General features: G+C 45.4%; 1 protein-coding gene across 1 annotated transcript in view; it reads left to right on the forward strand.

The window, feature by feature from the left end:
* The window catches only part of kmt2d (lysine (K)-specific methyltransferase 2D), a 47,719-nt gene that overhangs the window by 30,088 nt on the left and 2,923 nt on the right, over positions 1–14,708 (forward strand). Inside the window, exons 35-53 of the mRNA XM_063015923.1 lie at positions 15–138; positions 522–609; positions 694–760; positions 857–1,089; positions 1,173–4,121; positions 4,233–4,379; positions 4,475–4,639; positions 4,824–4,971; positions 8,037–8,118; positions 8,204–8,379; positions 8,478–8,602; positions 8,698–8,836; positions 10,173–10,297; positions 10,399–11,740; positions 12,706–12,842; positions 12,981–13,111; positions 13,531–13,816; positions 14,388–14,461; positions 14,554–14,662. Coding sequence (XP_062871993.1) covers positions 15–138; positions 522–609; positions 694–760; positions 857–1,089; positions 1,173–4,121; positions 4,233–4,379; positions 4,475–4,639; positions 4,824–4,971; positions 8,037–8,118; positions 8,204–8,379; positions 8,478–8,602; positions 8,698–8,836; positions 10,173–10,297; positions 10,399–11,740; positions 12,706–12,842; positions 12,981–13,111; positions 13,531–13,816; positions 14,388–14,461; positions 14,554–14,662 — 6,647 coding nt within the window. The remainder of the gene's footprint in view (positions 1–14; positions 139–521; positions 610–693; positions 761–856; positions 1,090–1,172; positions 4,122–4,232; positions 4,380–4,474; positions 4,640–4,823; positions 4,972–8,036; positions 8,119–8,203; positions 8,380–8,477; positions 8,603–8,697; positions 8,837–10,172; positions 10,298–10,398; positions 11,741–12,705; positions 12,843–12,980; positions 13,112–13,530; positions 13,817–14,387; positions 14,462–14,553; positions 14,663–14,708) is intronic.

Here is a 14,708-nt window from a genome sequence, read left to right on the forward strand (position 1 = left end):
TTCCTTTCTTTCAGATCTGGATAAATATATGACGGATGACATCATGGACCCAATCGCCAAGGCAAAAATGGTGGCACTGAAAGGAATCAAAAGGGTGCTGACTCAAGACCCCATGGGTGTGCCTCCTGGTATCAATAGGTACTTTTTCTTGATTCATTATGGAAACACATTTTCATTTTTCTTTACAGCCATTTTATGCCATCTCCGGTGACTTGGTTGGTATCACTGTCACATGTCAGCGAGTAGGTACTGGGTTTGATTCCCAGGCAAAGCAGTCTGGGTCCTTTCTGTGTTGAGTTGCATGTTCTCCCTGTATCTGTGGGGGTTTCCTCTTGGAGCTCTGGTTTCCTTCCACGGTCCAAAGACACGATTGGAGGCACAAAATTGTCCATGACCGTGCTTGACATTGAGGACTTGAACTAAAGAATCTTGTGTATGGTCAACTACCTGTCCTGTCATGAATGTAAAACGTGACGTTAAAGTCCTAATAAATAAAACGCCATTCCCTTTACCTCTTTCAGGCAACAAGTATCACTCTTGGCTCAGCGGCTTGCTCCAGCTCCAGGAGGTGCAGAGTCACAGCCCCTTCTTGGACCCGAATCCTTAAAGGTTTGTGTATTTTCTTTTAAATTGTTTGCCTTTATGCAAGTTTGAATTTCACAGAGTGATTAAAGATTTTCACATTAATTTTAGGATGGGGAGAGCAGTGACAAAGCCCAGCCGAGACCTAATCCTCCTCAGTTCGTCCAAGGCATCATCAGTATGTCCTGTTTTTTTGGGTTATTCGATATAAAGTCGCATTGACATGAATGACTATGCCATAACATTATACATATTCTCTCTGAACACTGAATAGATGATGCTGAACAGCACCAATATGAAGAATGGCTGGTGCACACCCAGCAGTTACTACAGATGCAGCTAAAATTCCTAGAGGAACAAATAGGCACGCATCGTAAGTCTCGCAAAGCGCTCTGTGCTAAGCAGCGCACTGCAAAGAAAGCAGGGCGGGAATTTGCAGAAGCGGATGCTGAAAAGCTGAAATTGGTCACTGAAGAGCAAAGCAAGATCCAGAAACAGCTTGACCAGGTATGCAAACTCCATATCAACTACTAGTCTTAGTCTGTATATCCTGGATAAGAAACCTTGCTAGTAATTCTTTTGTCCCGTAGGTACGCAAGCAACAGAAGGAGCACACCAATCTGATCGCTGAGTACAGAAGTAAGCAGCAGCAGCATCAGCAAGGCTCCTCCATGCTGGCACCTGGTCCCTCCAACCAGGGGCCCCACATGCATTCTAAGATGCCTGGACAGATGATGATGGGCCAGCAAGTGGGAGCAATGATTGGTCAAGTACCTGGGGGCATTCCTCAAGCTGGAATGCCTGTTAGAATGCCACAAGTTCATCCATTCAATGCTGTTCAGCCTCCTCATTCCGGGGCTCCTGGCGCTGTACCACCCAGTCCACCCGGTCCACCCGGTGGATTCTATCAGGGAACCGCGGCACAAGGTCCAGACCCAAGATTCCTTCAGGAAAGACAGTTACAACAAAAAATGCAGATGATTCAAAAACTCCAGCAGCAGCAGCAGCAGCAGCAGTTCATGATGGGCCAGCAGCCTGGATCACATCCTAATCAACAGCCAGGTGTTTTGGGTCAGCAGACAGGGCCTATGGCTGGTCAGCCACCCCAAGCTATGATGAGCAACACATTAATGGGACAACAGCAACCAAATCTGCAACAAGGATTGATATCTAATCAGAAACATCAACACGGGTCATTACAGGTTCCTCAAGGTATGATGGGGACTCAGGCAGGTGGTCAGGCACAGCCGAATGCCATGGCTCAGCCAGTGGCTCAGAATCAAAATGTGATTCCAGGTCAGCAAGTCATGCCTGGGCATCACTCTGTCCAGCAGCTGCAGAGACCTCAGGGTTTAATGAGCCAACAAGTACCCAGCGATCCACAGCATGTTCTTAGAGGCCCTCAAGTCCAGCTTACCCCTCAGCAGCAGAGTCTTCTGGCGCAGCGTATGCTTCTTTCTCAGCAGCAACAGAATGCAGCGAAGAATCTCGCCCAACTCCAACAACAGCAGATAACACAAAGGCAGCCACCTCAAGCGGGCTCCTCAGAAACACAAGGCATGCTGGGAACACCTCCATCAAGCAGTATTCAAGGAAATGTTGAGAATCTGCAGCCGCGTGTACAAGGCCTCTCTCAGGAGGTTCAAAGCCCTGCTCCTAAAGATGGAATCCTCAGCCCTAAAACCCCACCACAGCAAGGTCTCTCAACTCCAGTGCACATGATGCAACAAGGGCTAAGTGGAGATATGCAAGGAACAGCTGGACAACAAAAACCAACCGTTCCTTATATGGCTCCACAGCAAGCAACACAGCAGCAACCAGGACAGAATACTGGCTCAGTACAGCAACATAATTATGTGAACAACCAGCAGACTGGAATACAACCTCAAGAACAACAAATGCAACTCGCTCTTCAGAGACAAAACTCTTTTAATATTGATAATGTGAAACAGGAGGGTCAGCAGATGTGCCTCGTTGCCCAACAGCAACAGCAAGGTGGCCAACATGTTACACAGCAACTGCAAGGTGTGCTGGGACAGCAGAATGGCCAGAATCAGACTGTTATAGCAGGAAATCCAAATCAGCAGCAAGATATATTGGCCCAAAAACAAGCCTTGCTTGAGCAGATGAACAGAAATCAGCAAATGATGGCTCAGAGGCCAAGTGCTCCTCCTGGACAAATACGGCCTTCAATAAACATTCAAGCCTTAATTGCACAGAACCCTCAGCTGCGTAATCTACCTCCTAACCAGCAGTTGCAGCAAATTCAAGCAATAATTGCTCAGCGGCAGGCTCAGCAACAGGGTCAGATGCTAAGAATGCAGGGGCAGCCCCAGATGCGCCTTCAGGGCCCTCAAGGGCAGCCCGTTGGTATCAGAATGCCACAAAGTCTCGACGGGCAGCAGCAACACCCTTGTGTGTTTCCTGTTAAACAAGGCCCAGCTGGAGCTGCACCGCAGCAAGGAACGATGGGTCAGCCTTCTGTCATGGCTTCCCAGTACCCTCAGCAGGCCCCACAAGGTGTCTCACCACAGTTTAGCGCAAACGCTCAGCAACAACAGCAAATGATGCAACAACAGCATCAAATGATAAGAAGCCAGGTGCCTTTGACAAGACCAATGATGCCACAGGTTCGCCCAACACCTCTTGGCCAGTTGGCCATGTCCCCTCGTCAGTTTATGGGCCAGGGTTCACCTGGTAGCCCTCAAGCTGGTCAGCAAAGACCACTAATGGGCATGCGCCAAACTCCACCAGGCCAGCAGCCTCTTGGTGTGAGAGCACTTAGCCCCTATCAGGCCTCTCCTTCTCATGTCAGTTCTCCCGCTAGTTCTTCTGGTCTTGAACCTGGCTCAAGTCCTGCACCTTTTCCTAAAAATGAATTTGGTGCTCCTGGATTTTCTACCAGCTTGTCACCTGCGTCTAGGTCAGACTGTTCCGCTGGGAAAAGTAGTCCATTTAGTAATACTGGAGCAATAACAATGTCACCGTTACGATCACCTGTAGCTAAGACTCAACAAGATTTATTAAGCCTCAAATCCGAGTATCACAGCCCAGGTGCACGAAAGCCAATAACCGCTGTTCCACTTAATGGCCCATCGCCCAAGTCAACACCAAGCCTGTCCCAGTCATCAGTTCCGGCAGCGGTGGTCATGGGTGAAGTTCCTCATTCAACCCCAGTGTTTAATGAAGCAGTCCTGTGCAAAAACACACTGCAAAACATAAAGCAGGAACCACCCGAGTTTAACTGTGACTCGGGTGGTAATGAGGAGGCTCCTACAGTCATAAAGCGAGAAATTACAGGTGAGGCACTCTGTGCTGGTCATATCTCAGGCCCTGGAAATCCACCAGGTGACTCTGCAGCCCAGATTTCTAGAACTGAGACCGGTCAACAGCTTTTACAGAAACTCCTTCGGACCAAGAATCTTCAGTTGGCATCACAGAGGCCGTCTGAGGGTCTTCACAATGAAATAAATGGTCATATTAACAGTAAGCTGGCTATGTTGGAGCAAAAGCTTCAGGAGACACCACGCAACATGGAGGTAAACCTGGAAAATACTTGGCTAGTTTAATGTTCTAATGTCTTAATCTGTGTAGTGGTTGTGTTTTCTAAAACATGCTGTTAATTTGTATTGTTTTTCGACTTATCCTAGGATCTACAATCACTAACTCAAAAAGCTGCACCCGTGACAAAAGCCAAGCGGACTACAAAGACCATAGAGCATGGCTCGAATGCTCGAAAGAAGACTAAAAAAGACGAGGTTGGAAAAACAGAAGCAATAATGAAGCAGATCAAACAGGTAAGGACACAAAAAGTAAGAAATCATCGTCATACCTTGTTTTCTGATACAACATTAAAAAATAATTATTTTTTATTGTCATCGAATCTCCTCAGGGACTGTCACTTCTTCCACTGATGGAACCTTCTATCACTGCTAGTCTGGATTTGTTTGCTCCTTTTGGGAGCGGCTCAGCTAACGGCAAAACTCAGTTAAAGGGCTCTTTCGGAAATGCTGTTATAGACAATATTCCAGACTACTATTCAACGCTTCTTACCAAGGTACAGCTACAGTTTTGCTTTGATAAATACCTGCATAATGGCTCTGTCTCCTCTCAGCCACAACTGTGTATAAATCTAATGATTATTGTAGTTTGCTAGATAATTTGGACCCTCGGAAACAGGGCCACTGTGTTGTCAGGAAAAACAATGTACCTGGATTAATTTGTACAATTTAAATGATCAGAATCACCTCAGCAACCCTCCGACGCCTCCCTCATCTCTTCCTCCGACTCCACCTCCTTCGGTTCAGCACAAGATTTTAAATGGAGTGACTGTAGTGGAGGAACTGGCAGAAGGTCAGAAAGAAAGAGCGACCTCAGAGGACACCACTGGTAAGATTATTGTTCAGGTGCTTCATCACAATGTCAAGTTCAAATTCTTCAAGCCAAATTCTTCTTTTAAATAGAAGAAGAAGAAGATGATGATATACTTTATTTGTGATATATACATACAGTGTATCACAAAAGTGAGTACACCCCTCACATTTCTGCAGATATTTAAGTATATCTTTTCATGGGACAACACTGACAAAATGACACTTAGACACAATGAAAAGTAGTCTGTGTGCAGCTTATATAACAGTGTAAATTTATTCTTCCCTCAAAATAACTCAATATACAGCCATTAATGTCTAAACCACCGGAAACAAAAGTGAGTACACCCCTTAGTGAAAGTTCCTGAAGTGTCAATATTTTGTGTGGCCACCATTATTTCCCAGAACTGCCTTAACTCTCCTGGGCATGGAGTTTACCAGAGCTTCACAGGTTGCCACTGGAATGCTTTTCCACTCCTCCATGACGACATCACGGAGCTGGCGGATATTCGAGACTTTGCGCTCCTCCACCTTCCGCTTGAGGATGCCCCAAAGATGTTCTATTGGGTTTAGGTCTGGAGACATGCTTGGCCAGTCCATCACCTTTACCCTCAGCCTCTTCAATAAAGCAGTGGTCGTCTTAGAGGTGTGTTTGGGGTCATTATCATGCTGGAACACTGCCCTGCGACCCAGTTTCCGGAGGGAGGGGATCATGCTCTGCTTCAGTATTTCACAGTACATATTGGAGTTCATGTGTCCCTCAATGAAATGTAACTCCCCAACACCTGCTGCACTCATGCAGCCCCAGACCATGGCATTCCCACCACCATGCTTGACTGTAGGCATGACACACTTATCTTTGTACTCCTCACCTGATTGCCGCCACACATGCTTGAGACCATCTGAACCAAACAAATTAATCTTGGTCTCATCAGACCATAGGACATGGTTCCAGTAATCCATGTCCTTTGTTGACATGTCTTCAGCAAACTGTTTGCAGGCTTTCTTGTGTAGAGACTTCAGAAGAGGCTTCCTTCTGGGGTGACAGCCATGCAGACCAATTTGATGTAGTGTGCGGCGTATGGTCTGAGCACTGACAGGCTGACCCCCCACCTTTTCAATCTCTGCAGCAATGCTGACAGCACTCCTGCGCCTATCTTTCAAAGACAGCAGTCGGATGTGACGCTGAGCACGTGCACTCAGCTTCTTTGGATGACCAACGCGAGGTCTGTTCTGAGTGGACCCTGCTCTTTTAAAACGCTGGATGATCTTGGCCACTGTGCTGCAGCTCAGTTTCAGGGTGTTGGCAATCTTCATGTAGCCTTGGCCATCTTCATGTAGCGCAACAATTCGTCTTTTAAGATCCTCAGAGAGTTCTTTGCCATGAGGTGCCATGTTGGAACTTTCAGTGACCAGTATGAGAGAGTGTGAGAGCTGTACTACTAAATTGAACACACCTGCTCCCTATGCACACCTGAGACCTAGTAACACTAACAAATCACATGACATTTTGGAGGGAAAATGACAAGCAGTGCTCAATTTGGACATTTAGGGGTGTAGTCTCTTAGGGGTGTACTCACTTTTGTTGCCGGTGGTTTAGACATTAATGGCTGTATATTGAGTTATTTTGAGGGAAGAATAAATTTACACTGTTATATAAGCTGCACACAGACTACTTTTCATTGTGTCAAAGTGTCATTTTGTCAGTGTTGTCCCATGAAAAGATATACTTAAATATCTGCAGAAATGTGAGGGGTGTACTCACTTTTGTGATACACTGTATACAGATGTACAGTACAATGAAATTCCTTCTTCGCATATCTTGGCTTGTTTGGAAGCTGTGGTCAGAGCACAGGGTCAGCCATCATACGGTGCCCTTGGAGCAGAGAGGGTTTAAGGGCCTTGCTCAAGGACCCAACAGTGGCTGCAAAGCAGAGCCTGGATTTGAACTGCCAATCTTCCGGTTGATAGCCCAAAGCTCTATCCACTACGCTACCACTGTCCCTAAAATGACAACCAATCATCATTAGGCAGTGGTTAACCTTTGAGTAACAAGCTTATAGCTACTCATTACAATAATACATTAAAAATGACTCGTTACTCTATTACTCACTACGTAATTAAAATTACTGGCAACTTGGAAGGCTGCAGGTTTAAGCACCAACACTGCCAAGTAATAGCCCAGTACCTTAACCGCTAAGCTAACACAACCTCATAATTTTAATTAGACTGGAAGTATGCAATGCAGAGTTTCAGAGAAATGGCCAACAACTTATTTTTTAACCATTTAATGGTCTCACCAAGAAAATAATGTTTAAAAACTATTTCTTAGCGTTTCTTTTTGATTTCTTAGTTTCTTGGGACTATCCCAACACAATTAATAATATTTACTATTTCGCACTGGGCGGCTCGGTGGGTAGCACTGTCGCCTCACGGCAAGAAGGTCCTGAGTTCGATCCCCAGGTGGGGCGGTCTGGGTCCTTTCTGTGTGGAGTTTGCATGTTCTCCCCGTGTCTGCTTGGGTTTCCTCCGGGTGCTCCGGTTTCCTCCCACAGTCCAAAGACGTGTAAGTGAGGTGAATTGGAGACACTAAAATTGTCCATGACTGTGTTCGATATAACCTTGTGAACTGATGAATCTTGTGTAATGAGTAACTACCGTTCCTGTCATGAATGTAACCAAAGTGTAAAAACATGACGTTAAAATCCTAATAAACAAACAAACTATTTTACACTGTATTTTTATGAGCCTTTACCAAACAGTTGAGATGATCTCAGTAACTCTGCAGCTTTCATGAATGATTTTTCAGTTGCTGGTTTCAAGATGACATAAAGGTTAGAAAGGCTGTTTTCTTAAAACCATCTACCAATATTTTTTGAGTTTAACACGTCAACTAAGCAGTAAATGTGGCCCAAACAAGATTATTTAAATACAGCTTATTTTTACACAAGAATTTATACTCAAAGTAAGCTGAACTAAATGGTTGAGCAGACCATTTTTGTTTGAAGACAAAAAGATTTGACCAGCATAAAGCATCAACACACCAAGATGCACAAACTGACAGAATTACTCTCTTCTCTCCAGACTCCGTTCCTGAGGAAGTAAAGAGCGTAGACATACTAGCAGCGCTCCCCACTCCACCACATAATCAGAATGAAGACGTCAGGTAGGTTGTGTAACGTTGAACGATTCACTATTTCCAAAATTCTGTTATTGATATGGCAATAAACCAATAACCTGTTGATTCTCAGAATGGAAAGTGATGATGAAAGTGACGTTCCAGACAACATAGTGCCTGCATCGTCTCCTGAGAGCCAGATGGGGGACGATTCCTCACGTTTTCCTCATCTTCTAGAACCCAAAGAGGAGGAAGAGGAGAGGGCCATTTCTCCTGTTATTCCTTTAATTCCTCGCTCTGCTATTCCAAGTATGCTTCCCAAATCGAACTCTACTTCTGTTTTTATATTTCTAAAGTTGATTTGCCAACCTGACGACATCTAATGACACCCCCTCTCTACCGAACAGCTTTCCCAGATACTAAAGCTCCCGAGGCAGCAGAAGGAAAAGCTGCATTTTCTTCCACTTCATGGGACAAAGCAAAGAGCAACGAAGTATCTGTTACCTTCACCCTCTCAGCAGCTGCAGCCAAGGTATTAAAGCTTTAGGTGGTTTATATGGCTGTTGAAACAGTCTCTGTAGGGTTGACGTGGTGTTTTTAACCCCAGCTCAATTGTTCTCTCTTCAGAATCTAAACTCAGTGATGGTAGCCGTTGCTCAACTGCTGCATGTGCGCATGCCAGGGTCCTACGAAGTGACTTTTCCCCAGAGTCCTGGAAGGGCAGGTGCTGTTGGCTCTGGGAAAACACCTGACACCTCCAACCCAGGTAACCGAGATCTCATCAATTATTTCTATTAAACACGTACTGACTGAATGTACTAAATACTCACAGGAATGACGGCCTCTAGCAATACCAGAGACTATGACACACATCCTTAAAACAATCCTTAATGTCTTGAAAAAAATGGTATTAAAGAGCGCATTTAAAGAACATCATAAGAACAGCACTTGAAAAGGATTATAGACTGATGTGAGAATTTATTACCCTTACTGCCCTGAATATAACCATGGTTTAAACATGGTGTAAAACAACTAGATAAATAAAATCTAATTATTCTGGTTAGATGTTTTCTGAATTTCATTATAGTTGCACCTAAAAACCTTGGACGTAGAACCAGAGTTTTACTGCTTTACTTTATTTGATATATTTTAGTAGCACAGGGTGGCACAGTGGCTAAGTGGGTAGCACTGTCGCTTCACAGCAGGAAGGTCCTGGGTTCGATCCCCATGTGGGGCGGTCCGGGTCCTTTCTGTGTGGAGTTTGCATGTTCTCCCCGTGTCTGTGTGGGTTTTCTCCGGGTGCTCCGGTTTCCTCCCACAGTCCAAAAACATGCAGCCAGACTAATTGGAGACACTGAATTGTCCTGTAGGTACCTAGCCGCTTAGATGCATAAACCAGTGCATTGTAGTGCCGGTCCCAAGCCCGGATAAATAGGGAGGGTTGTGTCAGGAAGGGCATCCGGTGTAAAAAAAAAAACTGTGCCAAATCAATAATGCGGATCACGATCCGCCGGCGACCTCTAACGGGAGCCGCTGGGGAAATAGACAGATATTTTAGTAGCACTCAGGTCGCGCAGTGGTAAAACATGCTAGCTCACTATCAGCCCATTGAGCATCTACAGACATGATACGCCATGTTATTCTCAGTATTATCAAACATCCGTTCACTGAAGTCCCCAGGTACCCACAAGTAATACAATATTAATATTAAAGAGACTGGAGAGAGGGCGGAACCATTAGTCAAACTCGCAAATATGAGACTACCTAACAGTTACCTAATATATCGCAAGGCTAGGTGGGTAGCACTATCACCTCACAGTTAAAAGGTCCTGGGTTCAGTTCCCAGGTGAAGCAGTCCTCTTCCTTTCTGTGTGGAGTTTGTATGTTCTCCCCGTGTCTGTGGGTTTCCCCTGGGAGCTCCGGTTTCCCCCAGCAGTCCAAAGACATGCAAGTGAGGTCAGTCGGAGATACAAAATTGTCCATGACATTAAACTTGAACTGATGAATCTTGTGTGACCTATAACTACCTGTCCTGTCATGAACATTAAAATTCTAATAAATAAATAAATCCTAATTCTTTGTTCCATATGACTTTACCTCAGGTGCTGTGTTAGTAAAGACCGATCAGTCCTCAAGTCAAGATGCAGAATGGCTTCGGCAGTTTGATGTCACCCTACCAGGCTGTACGCTAAAGAAACAGGTCGACATTTTGTCCCTCATTAAGCAGGTCGGCTGTCTGGTGTGTCTCTTAATTTATATAAAATATTTTACAATCACGCTTGTTTTTATTCATTAACAAGATTATAAATGTTGTGTTTTTATTTGCAGGAAAACCCAGAACATGAAGAGCGTCCACCTCAGCACAGCTACATGACCAACGTGTCAGACCTCGATGTACGTCATCTTCCCGTTATTCCTGTTGAAGCTTCCCCACCACCTTCCCCACCTCCTCCACCACCAGCACCATCATCATCATCATCATGCAGTGCAGAATTGAAGGGAGTTCCTCAGCCTGAACCTGGTTCTCATCCAGAACCAGAACCTGAACCACCCGCTCAGCCAAAGTCACCCAGTTTTTCTACCCCTATAAAAACAGAGCCTCCAGAACCTATGGCGATTGAATCTCAGAGCTCTCCGGTAAAGACTGAACCTGAAGAGCCTTCATTACCCCCTCATGCTGCTCCATCTGAGGACATGGCGGCTACTTCTGCTCTGCCCCCTGCGTCAGAATCTCAAGATATGGCAACAGTGGATATCTCTCCTAAACTCATTAAACAGCGCAGCAGACCCTTCATAGAGGAAGACGAGACGCGGCCCAAAATCAAAAAGTGGAAAGGTGTGCGTTGGAAGCGCCTTCATTTGGTCATCACCATTCGGAAAGGCGGCTCCAAGAAGGAGAACAGCCGGGAGGTGGCCGAGCTAATGGAGCAGCTCCGCATCACACTCAGACCGGACAGGCTGCCACGGGACAAGCGCAAATGTTGCTTTTGCCACGAGGAAGGCGACGGTCCGACCGACGGTCCGGCTCGTCTTCTTAACATTGACGTAGATCTGTGGGTGCATCTGAACTGCGCCCTGTGGTCCACCGAGGTCTATGAGACGCAGGGTGGCGCGCTCATTAACGTGGAAGTGGCCCTTCGACGCGGACTACGCACCCGTTGCGCCGGCTGCCAGAAGACCGGCGCTACCAACAGCTGCAATCGTCTGCGCTGCCCCAACGTGTACCACTTTGCCTGTGCCATCCGGGCACGCTGCATGTTCTTCAAAGACAAAACGATGCTCTGCACTGTGCACAAGCTGAAAGGTCCGACCGAGGAGGAGCTCAGCAGCTTCACCGTCTTCCGGCGTGTTTATATCGAGCGAGATGAAGTGAAGCAGATTGCCAGCATCCTGCAGCGCGGTGATCGTGTGCACCTCTTTCGGGTCGGTGGGCTCATCTTTCACGTCGTGGGTCAGCTCCTGCCCAGTCAGATGGCTGCCTTCCACTCGCCCACTGCCATCTTTCCTGTGGGTTATGAGGCCACACGGATCTACTGGAGCACCCGCGTACCAAACAGGCGTTGCCGCTACCGCTGCCGCATCGGTGAGCAGGAGGGCAAACCTTTGTTTGAAGTGCGTGTGCTGGAGCAAGGGCAGGAAGACCTGCACTTCCGAGACAGTAGTCCAGACGGTATGTAGTGTTAGTACAATTTAAGCAAACTATGTAATGTATGGACAAAAGTATTGGGACACCCCTTCTATATTTTGTATTTATGTCTTTTAGTAATAGGGATTGCTAACAGTGGTAATACATTAATTTTATTAAGGAAATTAGATGCTTCCAACATTGCAGGAACAGTTTAGGGAAGGTTCTTTCCTGTTCCAGCATTACTATGCCCCTGTGAACTAAGCAAAGCTCTGTACAGACTCTGCACAGAGCTCTGACCTCAGCCCCACTAAACAGCTCTGGAATAAACTGGAACATCACTTCAGCAACATCAGTGCATATCTTACAAATGCTCTTTTGACTGAATGGGCACAAATTCTTACAGACATACTTCCAAGTTATAGCTGAAATGATTGCATAGAGGTCACTCTGTTTTAATACAATTTGTTTTTTTATGTGACGTCCACAAGCTAATGGTCAGGTGTCCAAATAGTTTTGGTCGTGTAGTGTATGCTGGAAAAGGTCCAGAGCTTTGGGTCATTCAGCACTGAATCATTTACCCTGTAATTGAGTTTGACCGTCTTCTGCCAAGTCCATTGTGTGGCACATTGATGATTCAGCAGTATAACAGCCTCTCCACTTGCAGTGCTCGTACGTGGCTCACGAATGACAGCGTCGTATACTTAAATCATTCATTAATCATTTACTATTAATTAATTTTGGGAAGCAAAACAAATAGCTTCATTATTTTGGAGGTTCTTGTGTGTCATATTAGTGACACACAAGAACATTAAACAACTAAAGTCAGTGATAAAGAAAGTGTAGTCTACATACTTTTGGTTGTATAGTGTACCAGTAAATGTAATTAGTGTTTTAGATTTTTTCCTTTTGGCTTAATCTTTGCCTGCTGTAATATGCACTTCTTAATACTGTTATTGTAGGCACAGATTTGTTACCGTCTGTGTTAACATGTTTGTTTGAAATTGTAGCGATCTGGAACAACATTGTGCAGAAAGTCGCCAACCTGCGCCAGGAAACAGCCATGCTGAAGCTCTTCACTGATCAAGTAAAGGGAGAGGAGATGTACGGACTCACTATTCATGCTGTGTTGCGGATCACAGAGTCGGTAGGACATCACACCAGACACCAAGATGCCAGCTTTAATATCTTCAGAGTTAAAAATCTGCTCTACACCAAGATGCTAGTTTTATTAAACATATGCTGTATTACATACGTTTACCAAACCGGTTTGTTTGTCCTGTAGCTTCCAGGCGTGGAGAACTGTCAGGACTACACGTTCAGATATGGCCGCCATCCTCTTATGGAGCTTCCTCTCATGATTAATCCCACTGGTTGTGCACGCTCTGAGCCCAAGGTTCTTACACACTGCAAACGGTAAGGCAAGCACATTGCAGCACTGTACAGCCAATAAAATTCTAGTACATGCTACACAGTGTTCAAGGTCTCCGTCACTTACCTCTAAACATCCCCTCTGTAAATCAAGAACTTCTATCAAACATATCCTCTACTCATGCCAACAAATCAACACCATCAGAACACAATTCTACAGTACAAAGAGCTACAAGGAAATCTTCACACCAGTACCCCCCAAAAAAACTGCTTAAATTCTTGGACTCACTTGCAGTTACAAATCACCATATATGGTGTACATGTTAGACCCTCACAGTCACAAAAACACTCCTAACCCACCACCTTGACGTTTACATAATCTATTAGTTAGCCATTGCAGCTGACATGGCGTTAAGAATTAAACAAACAAACAAACCTCTAAAAGTTTATTTTCTATTTTTTAGGCCTCATACGCTGAATAGCACAAGTGTGTCTAAAGCCTATCAGAGCACGTTCACTGGGGAAATCAACACGCCCTACAGCAAGCAGTTCGTTCACTCCAAATCCTCGCAGTACCGCCGGCTGAAGACCGAGTGGAAGAATAACGTGTACCTGGCTCGTTCCCGTATCCAGGGACTGGGCCTGTACGCAGCTAAAGACCTGGAGAAACACACCATGGTCATAGAGTACATCGGTACCATCATTCGGAACGAGGTGGCAAATCGACGGGAAAAAATCTATGAGGAGCAGGTACGTCAAATCCAACAGTAAAACTGAATGATAATTCATTTCTGTCAGGTTAGAATTGGTCATTGGATTCTTATACATGACCCACACAGCTATGCACAGCTGCGTTCTTCTCTCAGTATTTACCACAACACTGGTGTTATGCCAAATTCTGCGCCCCTGCTGCATTTCAGTGCATGCTAAGCTCCATGTGAACACCCCACTACCCCCTCCCACCTTCCTGGCCCACGCAGGCAGCCAGACCAGTCCCAGAGAATGCATATTGTAGTGGGATGAGACCCCATCAGACTTTCCCTTATTTAAACACAACCAACTGTGTCAGTGTGGATGCCCAGCCAGGTTGGTGGTGTCAGACCACTGTGCCACCTGAGCTCCTCATTGTTTTATGGTCTAATAATCTTTCATATTTATAGAATATAAAATAGAATTATCCCCTCACTTCAGTTTCAGACTTTCTGTCATGCCCAGTTATTTCTGTTCAGCTGTTTTATTTGCATTAAGCTTCATCTGACTGGTTGCACCTCATTTCCTGATAAACTGATGCTAACGTTTCTGTTATTGCTGTTTTAATCAGAATCGTGGTATCTACATGTTCCGCATCAATAACGAGCATGTAATAGATGCCACCCTCACCGGCGGCCCTGCCCGGTAAGTGTCTGATATGTACATTGTTATTTCTGATATCATTGTTGCGTCGTCTCGTGTCTCATCGTATTTTGGGCGTGGTGTTTTGTTAACAGCTACGTGAATCATTCTTGTGCACCCAACTGCGTCGCCGAAGTTGTGACATTTGATAAAGAAGACAAGATCATCATCATTTCCAGTCGCAGGATCCCCAAGGGCGAGGAGGTGAGAACTCACTGATGAACTATCTATTATTTTTGACATCATGCCG

Source organism: Trichomycterus rosablanca, chromosome 19 (assembly GCF_030014385.1).
Source record: "Trichomycterus rosablanca isolate fTriRos1 chromosome 19, fTriRos1.hap1, whole genome shotgun sequence".
Lineage (NCBI taxonomy): Eukaryota > Metazoa > Chordata > Actinopteri > Siluriformes > Trichomycteridae > Trichomycterus > Trichomycterus rosablanca.